Raw genomic sequence first — 23,809 nt, 5'->3', positions numbered from 1 at the left:
ATTATCACTTGGGAAATTGTGTTTGATTATCACAACAAGTGTACACAATAATATTATCCTACCTCACTAGTACAATGTTTCTGACTTGCTAAAGATACTACAACGACACTGACAAAATGTTTCAAAAGCATCTCCCTCAGATCAATCACACCTTGATTTTATTTTCTTTTACTTATTCGGCGCTGAAAATTTGCATATCACTAATTGTTTGCATATCACAAGACATTGTCGATAAAAGAACTGCCAGAACACTGTTGCAACAATTTTTAATCAACTCCCCATCAGCGCGTTAGTGTACTGTGTACAAGATATACGGCGCCGTCCAGGGCTCCAGGCAGCAGAGAAAACCAACAACCGTGGGCCCACGCGGTCAGAAAGAAGACGACTGCGCTTTCCACTCCGTGTGTCACTGCAGCCGCCGCCGCCTTTATATCCGCTCCCCCCCTGCCCAAATCCCCAGTCCACCACCTCACTAAACCCTAGCCTACCTCCACTCCCTCCCCGCCGCCGGGCATCCCCATCCATCCAGCCGACCTCCGCAGCTCAGCTCCCATCCCCACCGCCGGTCGAGAAAGCAAGCCGCTATCCCGGAGACCAGCGCGCTAGCCGACGCCGCCGTTGTCCATTTCCGCAACATAGGGTTCCGGCCCCTCGCCGCGCGCGTCGTTCCCAGCCACTGCGTGAGAGATGGCGTCTTCCGGCTCCGATGTCTCTGACCGCGCCGCCGCCGCCACCACCGGTTCTCTGGGGTCCCTCTCCAACCCCCAGCTCGCTAACCTGCCGGCGGCGGAACTCGTGGTCCGCCTGTACAACAATCGCCGCGGGTCTGACTTCGCGGACGTGGCGGTCGTGCTCGCCGAGCGCGAGCGCAAGCTCGCCGAGGCCGAGGCCCAGATCCGCCGTGCCGGCGAGAGGGAGGCGCGGCTTCAGGCCGAGGTCCGCGCGTGGGAACGCAGGGCCACCGAGCCCGAGGCGCTCCTCCCCGCCGACGTCCGCGGGCCCGACCGCACGGCGGCCAGCGTGGGCGACCAGGAAGGAGTCGAGGCCCAGCAGGTCGGAGCGCACGTCATCAGCAGGGCCAGCGAGATGGAGGTCGCCCCACTGGACTGCACGCCCAGTGCAGTTGAGGCCGCCGCCGACTTGCCCAGGCTGAGCCCGCTGAGGACGACTGCCGCCGACGCACTCCTAGCTCCATCGCTGCAACGTGGTGAGCTTTTGCCAATACGTACTGTTGAGTTTGTGTTTCTCCTAACATATGTTTTGTGCACTTGTGTATTACATACACGTACTGTTGAGTTTGAGTCTCTCCTTACATATATGCTTTGTGCACGAATATTCTGGATTACATATGTTCTCTTTTTATTATTATGTGTATGTTTTTTTTAGTTTTTGGTTTTTTCGGGATATAATATGCTAGTGGTTATGATTGTACTATTTTGCAACCAGGTACTGTAAGTTGAGATTTTATTTTTAGTGCATGTGATTTATCATTTGTCCTTTTTGCATTTGCTTCTCTCTAATGTTGTCTCTATTGCATTTATTATGGTACTTTGTCTCTCTAATATTCTATCTAATAGCCAACGCTAGTTGTAGTTAACTAGATCGAAATTTATAGTATCTTTGCCTATGTAAATTTGTTGCACTGAAGTCTGAACTGCAAGTAGAATATGTTCAATGTTAATTGCAACTTCTGCTTCCTATGTTATTTCATGTCACATATTGGTCTTGTCTAGGAACTACTACAATAGACATGGTCCTTTTTGGTACTAGTGTATGATCCACATGTTTTATAGTTGACACCTTTCTTGTGATAGTGTACCCTTGTCACTCACCACACCACCACTAGTAGCAAAACCGAGCCGATACCTCACCTCCCCTAGCTCCCTGCCTCCGGCGGGCATCCAGCCAGTTAACCCTACCGGTCGAGAGAGCTAACTCTGTCCTGGCCACCTGTGTGCTCGCCGACGTTGCTGTCCCTTTCCACGACCTAGGGTTCAAGCCTCTCGCCATGTTGATCCCTGGCATTGCGAGAGAATGGTGTCTTCTTGTGATAGTGTACCCTAGTTTATCATCTACAATTTTAGTTGACATCTTTCTTGTGATAGTGTACCCTAGTGTATGATCTAAATTTTTTAGGTGACATCTTTCTTGTGATAGTATACCCTATTATGTGATCTACATTTTTTTAATTGACATCTTTCTTGTGATAGTGTGGCCGAGTGTATAATCTACATTTTTTAGTTGATAATGTAATAGTGCACCCTAGTGCAAAAGAAAATTTTGTCATTGTGATTTGGGCCGCTCCTTTTTTGCCGTTGTTGAAATTCAATTGCATCAGGTCCTTTTTTTGGCATTTCAGTTCTTCTAATGGGTAGTAAAACATTTATTTTGATGTCTTACTAATTCAGTGTGTACTTGGCTGCAGAATCAGAGTGCAATAAAGAAAACGAAGTTTCAGGGAACAGTGGTCATGGATATGCAACTGTGTCTCAGGGGAATGTCTGCGTCGACAAGGGGAAGGGACAGGCTAAAGAGGGCTATTTTGCTGATGCTACAAGTGTGGCGTCTGAGCACAGTGATGATGATGACTGGATAGAACACTTAACAGAGAGCCAACACTGGGAGGTGTTAAACACGTTTAAAGCTCAAGTTTCTGCTTGGGAGTCCGAATTAAATACTTCTACAGATGGTTGCATGCCCACAAGAACTGCGCATGAAGGAAAGATTGTCGATGAGTCCGAGGCTCATGTGAGAAGTGAAGCCACCGAGGCACGGCTCCAGGATGAGATAGTTGTGTGTGAGCGCAAGCTACTCGAGGCCTCCAAGACCGAAGAACGTCTTCGTGCTGAGATCATGGTGTGCAAGGAAAGGGCTAATGAGACTGAGGTACGTCTCTGGGCAGAGATCCAGACACGCGGCAGTGCCATCACAGACCTCGAGGCCTGGAAGAGCTGCGCTGAAGAGGCCCAAAGACAGACCCTCGCGGCCTCCAAGATCGTGGAACGTCTCCGTGCTGAGATGATGGAGTGCAAGGAAAGGGCCAATGAGACTGAGGTACGTCTGTGGGCAGAGATCCAGGCACGCGGCAGTGCGGTCACAGATCTCGAGGTCTGGAAGAACTGCGCTGAAGAGGCCCAAAGACAGGTCCATGCAGCCTCCATGATAGAGGCACGGCTCCGAGAGGAGATCGCCGCATGCAAGCGCAAGGCCACTGAAGCTGAAGCTAGCCACCGGGCAGAGATCAAGGCTTGCGAGGACAAAGCAGCTGCTGCCATCACGGGCCTTCAGGACAAGATCGTTGCGCTGGACGGTTATCACACCGCAATTCAGAATGGCCTCCGTATTACCATCCAAGCGATGGAAGTCGCGATCCAATACTTGAGCGGGTCCGGGCCTAGCTTGAGTGACGAGGTCGAGGCCATGAGAGCCCAGGACGACAGCAACATGCAGCGACATGGGGACGAGCAGAGAGTGAGTGGGCGTGAGCACACTGATCCTGCTGCTGCCTCGTCTTCCCATGCACAAGCGAGTGGACAACAGTGAGTAAGGTAACATACTAGTACAAACTTATGACATGTTCTATTAAAAGTTAGTATTCGATTTTCAAGATAGAAACGTGGTGGATCGTCCATTTTCGGAAATTTGAACTGTGTTTTCCACAGGCCAATACCATACACACAAGTTCATGTGTCACACACAACAATTTTGGGAGGGCACAAGCAAAGCAACGAACTTCACCTGGAGGCGTTACCCTTTCTCTTTGCTATGTACACTGCTCCTACTGAAACCAAGCATATGTGCTAATGTGAATCTCTTTCGTATGGCTTAATGTTGTAAAGTTTCCTTACTATTTTATCTTCAAACTGTTTTAGAGAAATCATTTACTGATCAGTAGCTGCTTGAACGTGCAATAAAATGGAGTACGACGATTCCAAGAAATGTTGGTTCCTGCACATTTCTATACGGCCTATGCAGCTATGCTGAGGGGGGAAAATACGTGAAGGTAGAGTACTGTTTACTGAAATAATTTGAAAGGAAAATAGGGTGGAAACAGAAAATGCGGTCGCCGCCGCCGCCCAAGCTCCGCCCAGCGTCGCCGCCGGCCCCACCCTACCGCCGAAGAAGGAGCACCACACCACCGTCATACTCCGGACGCCCTTAGAGACGGCGCCGCCGTACGTCGAGAGGAACACCATCTCCCTGGTAGTAGTCGCCACTCGCCACGTACGCACGCCGTCTAGATCCCGCCTGCACGACGACCAATTCGCCGCCGTACGGTGCAGCAGGCTTACAAGCCGCGTGATGCCGCGGCGGTTCTCTGCCAGGGCATGCTCCTGGGTTGTGGCTCGTGTGCCGTATACCCCACACGCGCGTTGTCCCGAGGAGTTTTGGGAGTTGGGAGCGCCATGGTGATCATCAGTTCATCATGCATAGGTAATAACTCGCACCTCAATGTTGTTGTTACCTTTAGCAGTGTACGTAGATCCGTTGTGAAGCTTGGTGAGTTGGTGACATAGCTAGGGAAGTTCTACAGATGTTAGCTGTGGTTTGAAGTCCAGGTTTGATGCTTGTAAGTGAGAATTGGGTGACTGATGCTGCTAGAAATTTATAATTAACAAGTTTGACCCCACCAAAACACTCCCCGCCAGCAGCTCCCGCCGGCCGACGCCGCCGCCGCCGAACGGCGCGCGGCGGCGGCGGCCGCGGTGGCCCCGAAGCCGGTGACCATCCGCCGCCCTGTTTTTTCCACTTCCCCTCCACTTTTTCTCTCCAACTTCAAACGTGAGCAGCCATATTTTTTCCGGCGAGATGCCATCCGTTCGCCGGCTCTTGAGGCCCCCGCTTGATTTCCCTTCGCCGGATCCGGCCATCTCCGGTCCTGATCTGGTCTCTTCCGCCGTCTTCCGGCCGTCCCCAGTGGGGGAGCTCGGGGACCCCTGCCCAGCTCCGGCTCCTCCAGGATGGCGGCGGACGGGGCTGCTCCATCCAGGCCCTGCTGTGCTCGACTGGGGGCCTGGTGGCTTCGGCGACGGCGTGGGGTCGCGGGCACACTGCCCGGCGGCGATGGCAGACGTGGGCAAACCTCGGCGACGTCGGGGCTCGCCACACTTGCCTCTTCAGGTCGGCGCGGGCCGGATCTGGCACCTCCACGACCGGATCTGCTGGCGCCCAACAGCCATGATGCTCTTCTTGCATATCGATGCGGGGGCTGCCTATTCCGCTCACCGGTGGCCGGCAAGCACCGTCCTCCATGCAACGGCGGGGGCCGACGCGATGGAGGCCTCCATTGGCTCGCTCCTCGGGTCCGGTGGCAAGCACCTTACTCCCGTCCAGGTCAGGAGGTGATGCTGCAGGTACGTGGCTTGCGGGTGGCTGTGCGTCATGGAGTTGCAATGTCCCTTGGCCGGGTGCTATGTTCCTGTGACGCAGTCTTCGTGCAGGCTGGCCATGTGTGTAGGTTGGGTGATGGAATCGCCAGCGAAAGCTATGCTGGAACTAGCCGGCCTCGACGACGATGACGCCCTCGGGTGTCGTATCCTTCCTTGAAAGCGTTGTCACCGCGATTTCCTCTCCTCCTACACTAATTTGTTAGGGCACCTGGAAGTAGTAGCGATGGTTCACATTTGCTGGTGCTTGTTGGCAATGGCAGATGCGCAGCGAAAGCATTACGACCGGTGCGTAGGAAGGTGCCCACCTTCGCGCATCAAGTGTACTGTTGCGGCTTCCAAACTCCAAGGTGATGCCTCTGTGACGTATGATGCTGTGTGGCGTGGTGTTGTTATTCATGGTTAGGGTGTTAGTGTTGTGATATGTGGTTATGCCACAAATTCGTCCATGTGTTCGGCGTAGTGTTGGTAGAGGCCTAGTTTAGCAAACTAGGTAGCTTGTGGTTTTAGCCTGGTTTTCCCGAATTAACCGAGCATTGTTGGTTTTTGTCTTGTTTCTAAAAAAAATAAGGCTGTTGATCTGTGGTATGCTGCACATTTGAATACAATTCAGGTGGGGATGCTCTCCACGACCATTCAAAAAAAATAATTAACAAGTTTAGGAGCTGTTTTTAAATAAGGTCTTCTGAATGGCAGGGTGTATATATACGAGTTGTACAAGATTTCTGAAATCCTGTGAGCCACTTTTAGCTGTAGGAAAATTTGCATCAAAATGTGAGGCGCATCCAGACTTTTGCCGCTGCCATCGACCGTACGTGCCGAGCAGACCTGCGAGTGGTGGCCTGGTGTGTTCCTGGCGAGGCGCGCGGGTTCGTCGGTCAGCCGTCCACCTCGGCGATGTGGGCTGTAATTTCCAGGCCGGCAACGGCGTCGCGTCGCCTGCGTAACCGAGGGGAGGGCCAATTTGCCGTCCAGGCATGCATGGCGAGAAGATCCATCAGCACGCCGTGAGACCTCGCGGTCGGCGTCGAACCGCGCCATCCCGACGGTGTCCACACCTCGCAGACGCAGGTGAAGACCATTGACCGCGCCGTCGTCTCCCAGGAGTTCCGGAACACGCCGTGCACCAGACTGGGCCTCTCGCTGATCGTGGCTGAGATCAACCGTGCGGACACCCCTGCTGCAGGAAAACAGACGCGCATGGTTGCATACCGCTGCCCGGTGCGCGCGGCGGTGCCCCGCGGAAGCGCCTCGATCGTGTTCCAGGCGCGCGCGGCGCGGAAACGATGGACGCGCCGGAACACGTACCTGGCGGCGCGGCAAGACGGGACCAGCGCCGCCTAGTCCCCGAGGTCGCCGCGGTGCGTTTCGAGGGGTCGGCACGAGGCTGTGCGCGGCGACAGGCGACCCGGCCGCGCGGGCTTCGCGACGGGCGAGCAGGTTGGGAACGGGGCTCTTTTCTTTGCGATAGACGATCTCGCCCGCACTTGTCCGATCGGACGGTCAAGGGGGACCCAGGGGTGGACGGTATTTCATTTACCGTCCACCCCCGGGGCCTCGCCATCTCGGGCGCTCTCCTCACCGGCGACCTCACCGAGCTCGTCGGCGACAACCACACCTTCGTGGCCTTCGTCGCTACCATCTCGACGCATTCTGCTGCACAGGATCTCCGATGTGCTCGCCGGCGTGCTGTCCCGTGGACTTCGGTTTTCGACTGTGCGTGTCCCGCCTTGTCATCGCGCTCCTGAACACTGGAAAGCGCCGCCGATCATCTCCATCATCAATGAGCCTTACGCGAAGGCGTCGTCGGCCACGATCACGATGTGCGGCGGGTGCTGGCGTGGAGCTAGTGGGCCTAGATGGACTTGTTCGAAGGCGGCGCGGCGGAGGACTCGAGTGCGCGCGCTCGCCGCCGAGGCCGGATGCCGTGTCTCTTGTCCTTGGAATGCCGAGGCCGGCCACCTACGCCGCCATTCGCGGCGCAGAAGCAGAGGCCTAGGCGCCTTGCTTCAATCAAGGTGACTGACAGTCCGACGCTTTGAGCAGGCTACGGTGTGCTGAGATCACCATGTTGGAGCGCAAGGCGACCACCGGATGACTCGTTCGTATCGGGTGTCGCCTGCTGAATCTCGACCGTTTGCGGTAAGGAACGAACGGCTCTCTGGCACCCAGGGGGTCGACGGTAGATCAAATACCGTCCACCCCGGACGGTGAACGAAATAATATGGCAGCGAGCAGCGGCGACGGCGACTCGGGGTACGGCGGCCCGAGCTACATGCCGGTGAACTGGGAGGAGGCGGCGACGGAAGCCAGGAAGAGGAGCCGATCGAGGTACGTGGCTGGGACCCTTTCGGCGGCAGCGCCGACACCAACCGCCCTGCACCATTCGAGCAGTGCCTACCAGCGCTGCGTTAGGCCAGGCGCGGCGACCGCGGGTGGAGCAGCGATCATGGTTGCTCTTACCTCCCAATCGGAAAACCGGAGGATGCCGGGGGGGGGGGGGGGGGGGGGGGGGGGGGGGGGGGGGTAGGTGACTCGGTGTGGAGGGAGGCGGCAGGCGGCGAGGGTCCAGCGACGGCGCGCTCGCTCGCATCCTAACCTCCGCGCCACGGCAGGGGTCACCGGGCGTCGCGACCGTCGTCCGTCTGCTCGCCCAGGCGGCCTGCACCAAGCTCGCCAATCACCACGCCGCCGGACGATCGACTCAGCCACTCAGGTGTCTCTCCGCTCTGGCCACGGCCCACGGCGCCGCACACCAGAAGCCGGAGACCGTGCGCCCGTTTCTGATTGCCTGACCGACAAAAGTGATAATGGCAACCGTGGTTTATTTCCAATACCTTTCGTGGCTGATCTTCACTGAGAAAAGGCTCCTTTTTGTAAGTTGTTTTTAATACTCAGGCAAACAACTGAAAAAAGCTTCCAGAGAGAATTTCAGACAAGCTCCCTTGATCACTCGCCCAATTACCACAATCTTGTCGGTCAGATCAGGAATTGGGACAGTCATGGTAAACAAAAGGATTCGATTATCATCACAACCTTTGATAAACATCAAAACTAGATGTTGGCAGGTTTACCGGTCTTGACCTCAACCGGGGACGATGAGATGGAGGACGCATGCACCATTAAAGCCAGTGGAAGGCCCGGTGAAATCAAAGGGGCAAGATCGAGCTTCTCTTTGAAGTTTTGTTTGGGAAAGACGTGAGGCAACACTGCAGGCCCTGTCACGTTGGATGGCGAGTTGCAACACATGGAAGAAATGGTGACACCAGGCAGCAAGGCCCGGGCCATGGACCAACTGAAAGTTCCTCTCACGCTTTCTCCATCATGCTGTTTGTAAAGAAAGGAACTTGTCTTCTTACAGAAGGATGGAAGATGCAACTTCTCACAGAAGGATGGAAGATGCAACCTGAGCCTGACTGATGGATACGAGACAGCTACATTGCTACCACCATTAACTTTTAATAAGTACTTTAATGGGTGTTTGGGAGGAGGGGGCTAAATTTTAGCCCCCGTCACATCGAATGTTTAGATACTAATTAGGATTATTAAACCTAGACTAATTACACGACCCCTAGGCTAAATTGCAAGACGAATCTATTAAGCCTAATTAGTCCATGATTTGACAATGTGGTGCTACAGTAACCATTCACTAATGATGGATTAATTAGGCTTAATAGATTCGTCTCGCGATTTAGCCTAGGGGTTCTGCAATTAGTTTTGTAATTAGCTTATGTTTAGTCCTCCTAATTAGTATCCGAACATCCAATGTGACAGGGCTAAAGTTTAGCCCCCTCCTTCCAAACACCCCCTAATTAGAGAAGGATGAAAGATGCAACTTCTTCTCACAGAAGGATGGAAGATGCAACTTCTTACAGAAGGATGGAAGATGCAACCTGAGCCTGACACTGATGGATACGAGACAGCTACATTGCTACTACCATTAACTTTTAATAAGTACTTAATGGGTGTCCTCAGGGGTTATAAATAGGAGCTCTTTTACGGTACACAATACTACTACTTAGTGGTATATGGTATGTATATTATTTGTTATTATGGATAATTTAGTAATTATTACATTGTAAAAAGTGATATTTTCAAACGGAATGGTTTTTTAAATTTATGCTAGTGTCAAAAATAAAATTTTAGTGATATCATTTGTGATATTTTACCGTGAAACCCTTATACTACATATACTACTCATGTATACTACCCATACCACACGTGAAGGTTTCAGTATATACAATTAATTTTGACCGTAGTCATTTTCGAATGCTACTATAGTCTGTATTATGTACTGAGCTATAGACACGTCCTGACAAGGCCCTGTTTTGCGATGGCAGATCAGTTATTTTAAAAAAGTGTACCATTATAACAAAAGAAAAAATCTAACATTGTGTTGAGCGTTCAACAATTGACAAGTTTGCTGTGCTGAGTATACTTGAGGTTTTATTTACCAGCACCTCGTATCGTAGCCTCTTTGTCCTCCACCGCTCGCTGTTGCCATCCCTACTCACCCATCATGTTGCAGAATAACAGCCTACACAAGCAGAAACTGACAAAAGTTCAAGAGCAAATAATCAGCACCCAGATGGAAAAAAATCTGCGCTGGACGGAACGCCAGCCACAAACCACTTCGAGTGGATGGATTTCGATAGGAACTTAGGAAGCAAGAGTTTCCTACTGGATATCCACCTCTGCCTCTCTCTCTATCCTATTGTTGCTCCCCATTCTCCTCTGCTCCCTCCCCTGCTCTCTTCCTCACTCCTCAGCAGCACCAAGATCACCTCAGTACCTCACTGCCTGCTTAGCTGAGCACAGCAGCGATGGCCTCCACCGCCGCCGCCGCCACGTTCCTCTCCACCCTCGCCAGGGCCACCGCCAGCCTAAGCAGCAGCGCCAAGGTCGTCCGGTTCTTGCCCGCCGCGCAGGCCGGCCAGGGGCGGCGGCGCGCCGTGCTGTCCGCGCCGAGGGCGGCGGTCTCGGGCACCGAGAAGGCGCCGCCGCCGTCGTCCGACAAGGGCCGGAGCAAGGACGAGCGCGTGGTGAAGGTGAACAACGCCGAGGAGTTCGACGGCGCGCTCAAGGCGGCCAAGAACCGGCTGGTGGTGGTGGAGTTCGCGGCGAGTGACAACGAGAGCAGCAGCCAGATCTACCCGACGATGGTGCAGCTGAGCCGGACCTGCGGCGACGTGGACTTCCTGCTGGTGATGGAGGACGAGTCGGAGGCGACAAAGGAGCTGTGCCGCCGGGAGGGGATCACGCAGGTGCCCCACTTCAGCTTCTACAAGGGCGCCGAGAAGGTGCACGAGGAGGAGGCCATCGGCCCCGAGCGGCTCGCCGGCGACGTGCTCTACTACGGCGACAGCCACTCGGCGGTGGTGCAGCTGCACTCGCGGGAGGACGTCGAGGCGCTCATCGACGAGCACCGCGGCGACAAGGGCAAGCTCGTCGTGCTCGACGTCGGGCTCAAGCACTGCGGGCCATGCGTCAAGGTGTACCCCACCGTGGTGAAGCTGTCGCGCTCCATGGCCGAGACCACCGTGTTCGCGCGCATGAACGGCGACGAGAACGACAGCTGCATGCAGTTCCTCAGCGACATGGACATCGTCGAGGTGCCCACCTTCGTCTTCATCAGGGACGGCAAGATCGTCGGCCGCTACGTCGGCTCCGGCAAGGGCGAGCTCGTCGGCGAGATCCTCAGATACAACGGCGTCAGGGTTACCTACTGAAGCTAGCGTCCTAGCTCATTCAGCACCAGCAATGAAACAAAGGAAAGGAAAATTCAAGCGATACACACATGAACGGAGAAGATACAAGATGTAAAATTACTGCGACATCCATCGATGATTGGTCGAGGTTTAGACTGTTTGTTGGGCACCATTACCGTAAGTGTATGTTAGGGTCTGTTTGGGAGCACTCCACTCCAGAAAAACCAGCTCCACTCCACCAGCTCCACACTTTCCTAGCTCCACTCCACCAACTTCAAAAAAACATGGAGCTGCTGCACGTGTTTTGCTAATGGAAGTACTCCAGCTCCAAAAACATTAGCACTTATTGTGAATGGTCTATTATACCCATGTGAATGGGTCCCACTTGTCAGTCTCCTTTTATTCTCCTTTCTTCTCCTTCTCCTTTCTTCTCCCGAGGCGCAGGGGCGGTGGGCGGGTGGCGTGGGACGCGGGGCGCGGCGAGCGGCGGGCGGGCGGCGCGGGGCGCAGGGCGGGCGGGCGCGAGCGCGGCAGGCCGGGGCGGCGCGGCGGGTGGCTGGCGCGGGACGCGGCGAGCAGCGGGCGCAGGGGCGGCGCGGCGAGCGGCGGGCGCAGGGGTGACGCGGCGAGCCGGGGCAGCGGGCGGCAGGCAGGCAGGGGCAGCACGACGAGCCGAGGCGAGGGGCGGCGACGGGGTGTTTTCTTTTCCTTGAATCGAACCGGTATGTGTGTAACGAGTGGCAATGGTGGGTAAATACCCACCAACTCCACGAGGAGGCCTGTAAAGAGGGTTTTTGGAACACCCCTTGAGGTACTCCACAAAAAACGTGGATCTACCCTCCGCTCCACCTTTTTCCTGGAGCCGGAGTTGCTGGAGCTAGACGCGTTTGGCTGCGAAATTTTCGAAGTTGGTGGAGTGGAGCAATTTTTCGTGGAGTGGAGTGCTCCCAAACACCCCCTTAATCAGAGTATTATCCTATAGTAATAGTACAATTTTGGAGTGCTAACAGCTTTGCTTCTCCAGTTTTTCTTGCAACTAGTTTACATGCTCTTACAGCGACGCAATGACTTTTGTATCTCTTCGTACAGACGATTCTAACGACCGAATGACTTTTGTATGTCTTCATACGGACGATTCTAACGACTTGGCTCTTGCGATGTTATCCAGCAATGGTACAGCCAGAGACACCACAAAAATTTGTTTCAAGCATGCCACACCACGAGATACCTACGGTAGAATCCACAAACAACAAATGTCTGTTCAACAAGAGGCCCAAACATCCATTTTTCAGAGGCCAAACCGCAGGCAAGAAAGCATGCCGGCTACGACTCGGAAAATATCAACTGCAGCGGGGGGAAATTGCAACTTGTCCACCAGTTTACACTTCACAGAAAATTATACATCAAGTGTTGTTTTCACCACTCCCATATCTTTTACCCAGCTGCTTGCTGGAGGTAACACCAAGCACACTGGTTAAAAGTGAACTTCCATGTTGCGGGTCTGCTCTTGGGAGAGATCCCCGCATTATCAGATTACACATCTGACACAGAATTGGGTAGTACATGCATGCTTTGCCCTAAGAATCTGACCTACTTTTCATATGCAGTTTTTACATGAAATGGCTCAAAACAATAAAACATATAAGTCAGGTTAGATTCTAAAATGCCGTATCTGCTACTAGATGCAATTACCTAACATGCTAGTAGGCTGAGTTTGTAAACTACACAGAGATATCCCTGAAGCAACACGATGCTATTGCTCTGCCACCTCCTCCCCCTCCTCTTCATCAGCTGCCCACCAAGCAAGAAGACCAAGACCATCTCCTTTAATACTTCCCTGCAAAAGCATTACTACCGCAGTTACTCACCAAAGCATGAAAGGACAAAACTCGGCATGATACAAGAATAACTCTCTCAAAAGGCATACAAAGATGCTATGTTTGACAGATCAAAGGAATCAAAATTCAAAGCACAACACGATTCAGATTATGGGATTTTGTCACCAGTAGAAAACTTGTGCATTATGCTATTTATCTAGCTTATTCAAGCAAGTAATTGTGTCCTAGGCATGCTAGATTTGACACCGTGCATGGTGACATGGAATGCATAGCAAATAACAGTGACTTCTGTGTATAGAATATGCAAGTAATCATGTGTTAAGCGTGTTAGATTTGACACCATGCATGATGACATGGCATGATGAGATGTTCCACATGGCAGTGACAAGAAGTGATGCAGATACGGACACATGTTAAGAAATATGCACCCAAAAATACAAAAGCATGCCAGCATGCTTGTATGAATAGCCTTTACCTTGCCATCAATCACAAGCTTTATGTGACCTCTCCACTTCCTATATGTAAACACAGAGTGCTATGCGTTGGCAACTTGGGAATTGAGATTAATGTTTCTCTTGAAAACTGAAAGAACTTAGTGGGCCAAGGGCTAAGGCCCACATGGGCTTCACTCCAATATATGTTCTATATCATATCAGGCCACCAAATTGGATGCAACATATCAGAAGCAACAGCTTATAAGATATAGCAACAAACAAATGTTATGTAAATACAACTTGAAGCGGTGCTTAATAATTTATCGTGCAGAATGAGCATGAATGTAGATGCAACATGGACGTCATTATCCAAAGCATGATATTAGACAGAAATGACTATTCATGAATATAAATAGAGCTAAGCTGGGCATATGTACTATATGAACACAGGAAACAGTTCTTACAACAATCTGCATTGGGGAAAATGGTGGGTCATCCGCTTTTTGCTCAATTGGGATAGGCGGGTACTTTGTGCCAGATACCAAGAACCTTATCTGCACAGTGATTGCATTGATCATGAGTTTGGTGTGTGCAGTGATCTGAGGAAGTAGTCTTTGCTTTGCAATAAACAAAAACAATAGAGCTAAAAAATACCTCATCATCTAGATCTAGATATAGCTCATCATTATCTTCAGTCCGCAGCATCCATCTACCATCTGGTCCCCTGGAAATCCAATGGGCATTGAACAAAAGATGAGAAGTAAAGAAAATATACTGAACTTTACACTGGAAATACTTTCTTCAGAAGCAGAGGAAAATATCAGTGTTTCATCAATGCATAGTTAAACTAAGGTTCTTTTAGCTGCTATAAAAGTGCTATCTACTTCCTGGAAAGAGCAAACATAGTTCTCCTTTTCCAGTAATTTTCATTTTAGTTTCTCAGGGATTCTTTACAATGTTATGGCATTACAGTCCACACAATCATGGTCGAATGCAGTACACTGACATGGTAACTAACATGATTTAGGTCACACTTGAGATGTAAATGATGAATAAATGAAATGTTAATACAAGAGAACTAAAACTAAAATGTACGATATAACTCTCGAAGCACATAATAACCTCAGTTTTAAATAACACTAGTTATTTATGTATTGCAACAAAAAATTAACAAATAGGGTTGTGCCCAACCTCACTGTGCCAAACTGCATCAAATGTCCAGGGATGCATATGTCATTGAAGAATTCAAGTGAAACTGCAAAAGGAGGTCTATTAGCTATAGCCAATGTAGTTATACGATGATAATATATGTATTTGATGTTTCATTTAATTGTCAGAACAGAAATGGAGCATTCCGATTTCATAGCGACCAGCAAATGTATAATGCTCGTAAAAAAGATATTTATATCTCCAAGCAGAAATACTACAGTGGAAGTTAATAGGCCAAAGTTTATTCATGCATGGCAAGGATTAGACATGAACCAGGACGTTTGGTCTTTTGCTTAAAGATTAGATTGGACATACAATGATATGAAAAAATGAAGGGAAAAATACCCTGCAGAGCAAAATGTTACAGAAAACTAAAATACAGGACCAGAAAGGATGCTAGACAAGTTCAATCAATTACGAATTAAGAGATTGCTAGCCAAGCAGTTCTCCAAAGTAAACTCACCCTGCAACCCCTTATCATCATATCCACTAATTCTCCCAACAAGAACCTCCCCATTAAATGGCCTGAACATCAGCAGACGAAATGAAACCTATCCGAAACAGGAACAAGGAAACGTAAGAGTTAAGCATGATTTGCAAAGTGCAGGAAACCTTGGGATTGAAGTAAATGACTTCACAGAGATCAGATATCTTATAATTATACAATACTGGAAGAAAGTGCCGCGCTGTTAAAAAGGTGCGAAATTCTAGTTATAAAGGATCATTCATGTATCATAACTTGTGCTGAAATCAAGCCATTAGCAAGTTGACACTCAAACAAATAGAGTACAGATTCAGATCAAAGAAACAATCAACATCGTTTTTCAACAAAGGGAAGAAATGGATCTTAGCATTTTTTTTCCCTTCAAAGACATTGGAGAGCTGCGTGTCATTGTATTAACAACGAAAGAAAACAAGGAGAGGCCAGCGGCCAACTCCCAGAGATGTCCAATCACAGACGCACCACGTACACTAGAACCTGGACCTCAACCATACACACCCTGACCAGTGTCAAGGATAAGTGACCTGATGACTAGCTCACGGGCAGCTGAAGCACCAGCGAAACACCACAAGCTACTCTCATTTGCCACAGATTGTAACAGTATTGAAATACAAGGCCTAGCACCCTCAAACAGAACTGGGTCTTAGCACGAAAACTAAAAGGATCAATTAGAAAATACAGATTGGGAATCATCACGGTTTGAAATAAAATTGAAAGTGCCTGTGTGGCAAGGCCATCGGAAAGAGAGAAATGCCAGGAAACTGTGCATGTTTTGCCTTTCAAGTTTCAAGTGATGGGCAAGTAGCTATATACTCATACGTGAACAGAAGAAAAGCTATTGACAGGATAAGTAACCACCATAACAACACAGCTTTTAGGATCAACCACAAAAGCTACTGTTCTCATTCAAGCACAGCAACCAAACAGTAAGCAAACTAAGAAATGGTCATTCAATCACAGCAACCAAACGGTAAGCACTACTACCAAATGGTTTTAAGTAATTTAGTGAGCACCAACAAGAAGGAAACAGGATAAAAGCTAAATATAACTTGGATTTCACATCTTGACATCAATCACACAAATTAAAAAGAGTGTGTCTGGGAATCGCAGTATTTCCCGAATTTTCCTTCCACAAAACATTATAAGGCAAGCACAATATATCAAGAACTTGAACTTAAGAGATAAACAAAAGGAAGGCACGCATTACTTTATAGATCGAGCAGCCCTCTCCTGGATGGATGGACCCTCCTTCAAGGGATCGGATATCATAGACAGACACGCACAGCCCAAGGTTCGCGATAACCTGCCTCATACACCAAACGCAAACAGATAAACACACTTAGGAACCACCAACATTGGAGCAAAAGGGCTCAATCGATTATTTCTGACACTCCGAGCAAATTTTGCTCAACAATGCTGATTCTACGGCTAAAGAAAAAACAAAATTCGCTTAACCTTGTCCAAGAAGAGCCTCTCGAGCTCAGCCTTGATGGCGTCGGGGAGGGGGCGGCTCAGCAGGTGCGGCGGCATCGGCAGGTCGTGCTCAATTAGGCTCAGCGAGAACATCCTGCCCGCCAAGAACCACCGACCACCGGAGCCAATCGAGGAGGAAGGCGCCGGAGTTGGGTGCGCCGAATGGAGGATTGGAGGCGGCGCCGGCGCGCCCCTGGCCCTGCGGGCTGCTCCCAGCGAGGAACAACGGGGAGCAAGCGCAAGTCGGCCCCCCGCGTCGTGGAGGCGGCGAGCCGGCGACGGCGGCGCGGAAGAGACGGCGACGGAGACGGCGCGAGGTATAGGGTTTTACGGGGGACGCTGACGGGCTCATTGGGCTGCAAATGGGCTCCATAGTTTGTACCGGCCTTCGTCAAGCAAGCTCTCTCTCCTCCTCGCTTAGTTAGGCGGTGAGCCCAATTCGCCCGCGAGTTGATTTGGGTCAGGCCTTTAGGACTGAGGGGTATGCAAGGAGAGTGAACTTAGGACCAGTTTGGTAGGGCTTCGGCTCCTTTAAAACGGCTCCGGCTCTGGCTTCTCAGGTGGAGTGACTTCTCTGGTGGAGCTGAAACACTTTTAGAAAATCGTTTGGTAAAACGACTCTTCCGTGTAGTTTAAAATGATTAGATAAGATGAAATACCCATAATACCCTTTCCTTTTCCTTTTCTTTTTTTCTTTTCTTCCTTCTGTGGCGGAACCGCCCAAATTAACTTGACAAAAATGCACTTACGTCGCCTGACAAGCAATTGTGCATTTTAACCAAGTCAACTTGGTCGTCCGTCGGATTTCATCACTTACTCAGGATCGAGAAGCATTTCTCACACGAAGGTGAGTGGCACAGAGATTACAGCATTCCCATCACATGAACATAGTTCAACAATTTATTACATCAGAGTTTATGAAATTCAAGCAGAGTTTACAAGGTTGTAAACAATGGAGAAGTAAAACAAGCGGAAGGTACACGACGATACACAATACCATGGCGAAGCCGATCATGATATCCATTTCAACGATCCACGTTGTCTGAGGCTGGTTTCCACTCGACCGACCAACCTGGAGGGAGTTGGGTCGGCCAAGTCAAACTGGCAACCATTTCCTCGAACTCAGCACTACCTGAAAATATAGCCACAAGTAAGGTTGAGCAACTAGTACTCAGCAAAATTGACCCGACAGGTGATAACTACTTCACCGACTCCTAGACATGCAAGGCTTTTTGGTTGTGGATTTGTTTTTGCTAAAAGCGCCTAAAGTTGGTCCTTACTTTCAATATTTTAGCTCAAGTTCTAAGTTTATTAACCAGTCTAGATTAGCAACTTATACTAAGCAAGCATAGTTTCCAAACAATTAAAGGACAAGCATTAAGATGATTCAGTGCGGAATAGCGATCAAGCAGTCCCAAACTGTAAGAGGCAGACGTATCGATTCGAATTTATTAACCATGCATGGCGAACCTAATCCCATGACATCCGCGCACCACGAAGGGTCGCTTCACTTGTTAGCCGTCCCCATCGATCCCAAGGCACGTGTCAGGGCTAAACTTCTCTTGGCATGCAATGCTCCACAGTCCCGGCCTCTTGTCGTACTGTGAACGCACTTGCACCCACATGATGCACCATGGGAACCTTGTTCCAGGGACAACAGGAGTATAAGCCACGCCCCAGTTCAATCAGGTACTAGGCTTCCCTATCCCATACTAGGTATGAGATTAGTACTTCCAAACACCTGATCATGAACGTCGACACGTTTTGACTTTAGCAAGTTCATTACTAGACAGATGGGGAAAACCACCGTATTGGAACCATTCCCGGTCCCGTCCGTCATCCTTAAAGTGGTAGTGTGAGTAAACATCAACTCCTATAACTCGCGAGCGACAGGCAATCACTCGACTTTTACCGAGTCCTATTTAGCACAACAACTACTCGACTTTAGCAACTAGTGTTCAGATCAAAGGTACTAAGTTCATGCATCAAAGGTTTCAATCAACTCCTACAAATGTAAATGCACAATCATAAGCATCAACATATTGCATAATTTAAAATAGGGAAGCATGCACCGGGGCTTGCCTTCAGGTTTAGAAAAAGTTAGCGGGTCTTCGGGGTCTTGATCTAGCTCGGGCTCAACTTCCGCGTGATGTAGCTCTGCGGCGGGTTCCTCTTCCGGCGTAGGGTGGAGCTTGTAGGTTCCGTCAGCGATATTAGCTTCTACACGACATGCACATGAAGAAAGTTCAAATTTTCCATGCTTTCGTATGAAGGATGTAAGACATGACTTATTACTGAAATGAAAGTTGCATTTCGACCACATTCACCTAAAGAAGGTTCTAAACTTTCATTATCTTCATGAAGTAAAGTGTGTTGTGGTTTAAAACTTGAGGTTGACTTTGATGGTGATTATGTACATATATAAGATTTCACAACTTAGACTTCACAAGGAAGGTGGGGGTCGCTTTTGGGACTGTTAAGGGTCCATTTGGAAAGTCATTTATTTCTGAATATTTTTATGTACCTCTTCCAAAAGTTACCAATTAAATTTACTAGGACTTGACATTTCTTTATTCATTAAAATGATTCCTCATCCAAAATTTATTTCCACAACCAAATAGTAATATATGATACTGAGAAATTAGCAGCACCTTACTTATGTCATCAATGAGTTACTGTAAAATTTTGGGATCCATTGGATTAGTACAGAAAGAATTAAAATTACTTTATTACCCAAGGGTAGCATGTACTTAACCATTTTTATCTCAAAACCTACATCGATTTTTAGGGTGAAACTTTATCAGTGGATTGAAGGTGTGTTGCACAGACTTTGGTGAATTTTTTCATAATTTTTAGTGAAGGACAACTATTTCCCATATATTAAACCTATTTCTCTTTCTCTAAAAAGAAAAGTGGGTTTCTTACTGGTCAAAGACCAGGTTTCACATTTTTCTCTGACAGCTTCCATTACTTATGCAAAAAGAAAGATGTAGCCTTATATTTCAAACATAGGGTTAAAACAGTGATTTAAAGTTCTACTCCAGGGTCTTAACTATTTTTCCAAGCTTTCGTACTCAGAAACATACACCACAGAGTTAGATTTATCTTTTTAGCATTTTTCTTCGATTTACTATGATTTAAAAGTCCTAAGCAAGAAATAAAATTATAGGGTACTATTTCCAACAGTAACATGGGCAAGATCATTTTTATATAAAACTAGACAGTTCACTGAGTTCAACAAAAGTGGTTTGGTATTTTTCTGAGTTTTCTATGATTTATGGTGCATTTACAAAGTTTTATCTATTTTCTGCTGATTTAAATCAATTAACCAAAACAAACTTACAATCTAACCATCCTATCTAAGGTTTAATCACGTAGGGTCCCTAGTTCTTGCACTAAGGCGAGCTCGACTCGATTCTGGCGAGTCCCGAGGTTAATCTAGGGCAAGAACAGGCGGGGGAGGCGTGGGAGCTCACCGGGGAGCGATTGGCGGCAGTTGGGGTGTTGGAGCAGGCTCAACGGAGGCAGAACAGCTTGTGGATGGGGAACGGCTTCAGCAGCGGAGTCCCGGCGATGGCGGGGCTCCGGGAGGGAAACAAGCTGCTCGGGGTAGAAGCGCGTGGTGGTGGCGGAGCTGGTGGTGGAGGTGGCGAGGCACGAGGAGCGGCGGAAATGGGGGCTCCATAGGAGGGTGGCTCGACGGCGCGAAGCAGAAAGCAGAGCAGAGGCGAGCTCAGGTGCGGGGAGCTTCGGGCGGTGCATTGGTGCTATTTATAGCTGCGAGGAGGGAGTGGGGGAGTGAGGTGAGGCTCCGGCGTGGGTGGATAAGACCGGAGGGCGCTGGTAGTGCGGCTAGCAAGCCATTGGCGGAGGGCGCCATTGGCGACGGGACGCGAGCTCTGAGCGCGATCTCGTGGCCATTGGCCCGGGGCAATTTGGGGCGCGAAGAAGCGGCTTTGCTGGATGGAGGGATTGGCGAGGCTGGGCATTGAGAAGTCGTGGTCGGGCGGTGTATTGGGCGGAGGCGCGGAGCCAGCGGGCGGCGGCGGTGTGGCGCAAGCGGAGGGGCAGAGCTCGGCGCGCGGTTGGGTGGAGGAGATCGAGCGCATGTGGGGGGAGATAGGCTTTGGGATGGATTGGGCAGCCGGGGCACGCCATCCTGTCCAGTCTGGCCGGGGGTTGGCCGGCGGTGAGCCGCCGGTGAACAGAGGCCACGCCACGGGTGGCGCACGGGTGAACGTGCGGGCGCATTTTGGGTGAGCGCTGGGCGGTGTGCACCTCGGGGCAGGCCAAAAGGGTCTGGTTTGGGGGCCTTTTGCTCAAAATTTTTCAAAAAAAACTCGTGAAACTCCAAAAGGAAAACATGTAGACCTAATGTCCAGCTCAAAGTCTTGCAGAAGGATTTCATCCAAAAACTAAGCGAATTTCAAGTTAAGAAGCTCCAAACATCGGTAGAACGCGTTCGTCCCGGACTTGGGCAAAATCAGGAACTGGACCATTTTCAGGGATTTTAGCCGGTTTCGATGTAACTTTTGAGGGGTTTGGGATTTGAATTAGGCAAGGGTGTTATTGAAGGAATTGTTCCTTGATCTTAGGACTTCAACTTCTATTAACGAATTTTCTCAAGTTCAGTTCAACTTTTAGGAGGAACGGGCTCGCCAAGATGCGCGCTTTGGACATTCTTCCAGACTTAGCGCAGAAAAGCATTTGTGCTGGTTTGACTGTTTTGAGTGACTTTGATCAAGATTTTGAACATGTTTGGTTGTGAATTAGACTTGGGTCAGTATAACAAAGTTGTAACACACTCGCAGCATTACAACTTCTATTAGGGGTCTGGCTCAGGTTTAGATATAGAATTGTGACATAACAGGTTGCAAAGTTGAGGAAAAACATGAATTCCAAGACTTAGGTCATTTGTAGGATTTTGATGTAATCCTGATTTGATTCTTGTTTTTGACCTTCTCCTACTTCAAATTAGCCAAAGTGCTATTAATAAAAGTTGTTTGAAATTAAAAGTTTTACAACTCCTATTTGGACAAAATTTCAAGTTTGTATATAAAATTTCAAGTTTCCTATTTAACTCCAAAAAGAGCTTTTTAGGGGCAATTTGGACCTTCCACTACCTCTACTCAGTGACTAATGACTTTCTTAAGTTTAACTACACCTAATTAAGGTAGAGTTGTTCCACCTTTCTTCTTTCTTTTCTCTTCCTTCATTATCCTTTTCTCTCCCTTCATTATCCTTTTCCTACCGTCGGCTCACCCCCGGCCCCCACCATCCGCCTCCCGGTGTCCCGCCGCCTCCCGCGACTGCCCCCCACCTCTCACTGCCACCTCCCGGCTGTCTCCGCCTCCCGCCCGTCTCCACTCCCATCGGCCCGCCCCCACCTCCCGCCATCCCCGTCGGCCGCCTCATCCTTCATCCAATCCGTCAGTCCACCCCAACCCCATCTGCTCCGGCCCGCTGCCGTATGAGAAGCGGGCATCGTGCGGCTCCGGTCCTTGACGCGCCGCGCCCTCGCCGCCACATTGTGGCCCCGACGCACCGCCCTGCTTCGGCCTCGTGGTGCAGCCCTCGTCGCCATGTTGTTGCTCCGCCGCCGCTGGCGCCCACCACGCGCTCCGCCGCCGTCACTGCTCCTCGCCATCGTGCGTCATCGCTGGTGCCTAGCTGCTGCATCTGCTCCTACTAGTGCCCGGTCCCTTGGCCACCGCGCATGCCATTAGGGCTTGGTGGGTCGGGACGCTAGTAGCATGTGGGGGTGAAAAATAGCTAAACTCTATGAGCATTTTGGTACAATCAATGTGGGGGGCGGAAGGAGCCGCTAGAGCCAGTATTTTTGGCTCTGTGGTCCCAGTTCATTTTCGGGAACGGCTCCACAAGTGCTTCAACATCGAAGCCATTTTCTTTTTTGGTGTTTGGCATGGCTCCTCCAGAAGCCGGAGCTGGATCCATTAGGAGAGCTCTACCAAAGGAGTCCTTGTGCCCCTATATTTGCTAATAAAAAACGTACCATCAATAGAGAAGACGGGACGACAGTGCCTAAAGACCTCGACACACTGAGGGAAGCACCAGAACGCACGTCCGAATATCTGTCTCCCATCCTTCCAAGTATTTGGTTTTGGGATGTACTCATAATGCATGCCTGGATTCACTATTTTGATTGCATTGAAAAGCACTGGCAGCTGCTCATACCAAGATTCCCAGTCCCCATATATCATCTGCCATGCTCGCTGCTTAGCCCTCCAAGCTTTACCATAAGTTATCATATAACCTCCATAAATCTCCACAACAGTTCTGATAATTGTCCTAACTTTCATGTTGGGTTGTTCCTGCAATATTTCCATCATCCGTTTGGCAATTAGGGTAGATGTCAACTGCCGATGTCTCACTATAAGCTCATGGTCAACACAATTATGTGGACCGATAACTTTTGTGATCTTCCACTTTCCAGTGATATTTTGCTTCCTTGCACAAACCCTCTATGGGCACCGTTCCATGTCACACACAACTGTGTAATGGAGCTGCGCATATGAATGCAAGACCTTGTAAGGTCTCTTCCGTATCACCGCAAACGCCTGCAACCACCTCTTCAATACGAGAAGGTTCTTGAATACCCTACCCTCCTCAATCACCATACTAAGGCCAGCCTCGGGAGCTTCTAGGACTCATCATCACGTCCTTCTGCAAACACCTAATCAGAATGGGTAAGATTGCTGAACTCGTGAACTCTCGGATCACGGCCGAGGAAGATACGCCTGAACATCTCAATATCACTCTCTGTCATCTCCCAACATGGTGATCATCATCAGAATCAAGATCCACTCCCATCTTATATGCATCTTTATCATTCATAATTTCAACACTATTGGAGCCACACAATCCATCTTCACATTGCACTTGCGCAGCAACTGGAGGCATATCCACATTTTCAGGAATGTCTCCTGCAACATAAGTAGAAACATGAGTAAAGAACAAATTGATGGAAAGAAGGGGGTTAGCTCCCAATAAGCATGCTGATAAGACACTTACTCGGATGATTTTGTGTCAAAAGGATCTCATGAGGAGAATCTGCCACATCATCAACAGTCCAAAAAACATCTCCAACTACCTCATTGGGGGCAGATTCAGCATCGGGAACCGTAGGTGCAACCTCCACGTCCATAACAGGTTCCGGGATGGGAAAGTCGAAGTGTGCCCGTTGACCCATTGGTCGGGAAAATCGACGAGGAATTAGATCAACTAACACCCGACGAAC

The 23,809-nt window shown here is 49.7% G+C and overlaps 2 protein-coding genes across 4 annotated transcripts; one reads left to right on the top strand and one right to left on the bottom strand.

Moving 5' to 3' along the window:
• Nucleotides 1-10,048: 10,048 nt before the first annotated feature.
• Nucleotides 10,049-11,479, top strand: LOC117845111 (thioredoxin-like protein CDSP32, chloroplastic). The gene has a single exon (XM_034726026.2). It carries the CDS (start codon nucleotides 10,211-10,213, stop codon nucleotides 11,114-11,116), a length of 906 nt encoding a protein of 301 aa, XP_034581917.1. The 5' UTR covers nucleotides 10,049-10,210; the 3' UTR covers nucleotides 11,117-11,479.
• Nucleotides 11,480-12,451: 972 nt separating this feature from the next.
• Nucleotides 12,452-16,885, bottom strand: LOC117845113 (DNA-directed RNA polymerase III subunit rpc8). 3 transcript variants are annotated; one of them, XM_034726027.2, is made up of 8 exons: nucleotides 16,534-16,885; nucleotides 16,286-16,381; nucleotides 15,040-15,127; nucleotides 14,559-14,622; nucleotides 14,022-14,091; nucleotides 13,832-13,921; nucleotides 13,409-13,575; nucleotides 12,452-12,932 (listed from the first exon to the last, which is right to left on the bottom strand). In XM_034726027.2, exons 1-7 carry the CDS (start codon nucleotides 16,642-16,644, stop codon nucleotides 13,429-13,431), a joined length of 666 nt encoding a protein of 221 aa, XP_034581918.1. In that variant the 5' UTR covers nucleotides 16,645-16,885; the 3' UTR covers nucleotides 12,452-12,932; nucleotides 13,409-13,428. The 3 variants fall into 3 exon arrangements, with proteins under 3 accessions (XP_034581918.1, XP_034581920.1, XP_034581919.1); XM_034726029.2 differs by having other exon boundaries at nucleotides 13,409-13,448; nucleotides 16,534-16,880; XM_034726028.2 differs by lacking the exon at nucleotides 13,409-13,575 and having other exon boundaries at nucleotides 16,534-16,875.
• Nucleotides 16,886-23,809: the final 6,924 nt, after the last annotated feature.

Source organism: Setaria viridis, chromosome 2, assembly GCF_005286985.2.
Source record: "Setaria viridis chromosome 2, Setaria_viridis_v4.0, whole genome shotgun sequence".
NCBI classification, from domain to species: domain Eukaryota; kingdom Viridiplantae; phylum Streptophyta; class Magnoliopsida; order Poales; family Poaceae; genus Setaria; species Setaria viridis.
Note: the sequence above shows the minus strand (reverse complement) of the source record. Positions and strands in the feature narration are given on the sequence as shown.

What these genes read in the sequence shown, in the direction of transcription:
- LOC117845111 (XM_034726026.2), top strand. Translation starts at nt 10,211, where the DNA reads ATGGCCTCCACCGCCGCCGCCGCCACGTTCCTCTCCACCCTCGCCAGG.
- LOC117845113 (XM_034726027.2), bottom strand. Translation starts at nt 16,644, where the DNA reads ATGTTCTCGCTGAGCCTAATTGAGCACGACCTGCCGATGCCGCCGCAC. An exon ending in ATGCAGTTTGGCACAGTGAG is followed by an intron (nt 14,092 to 14,558) that starts GTTGGGCACAAC and finishes TTGGATTTCCAG; the next exon opens with GGGACCAGATGGTAGATGGA. An exon ending in ATCTAGATCTAGATGATGAG is followed by an intron (nt 13,922 to 14,021) that starts GTATTTTTTAGC and finishes ATCACTGTGCAG; the next exon opens with ATAAGGTTCTTGGTATCTGG.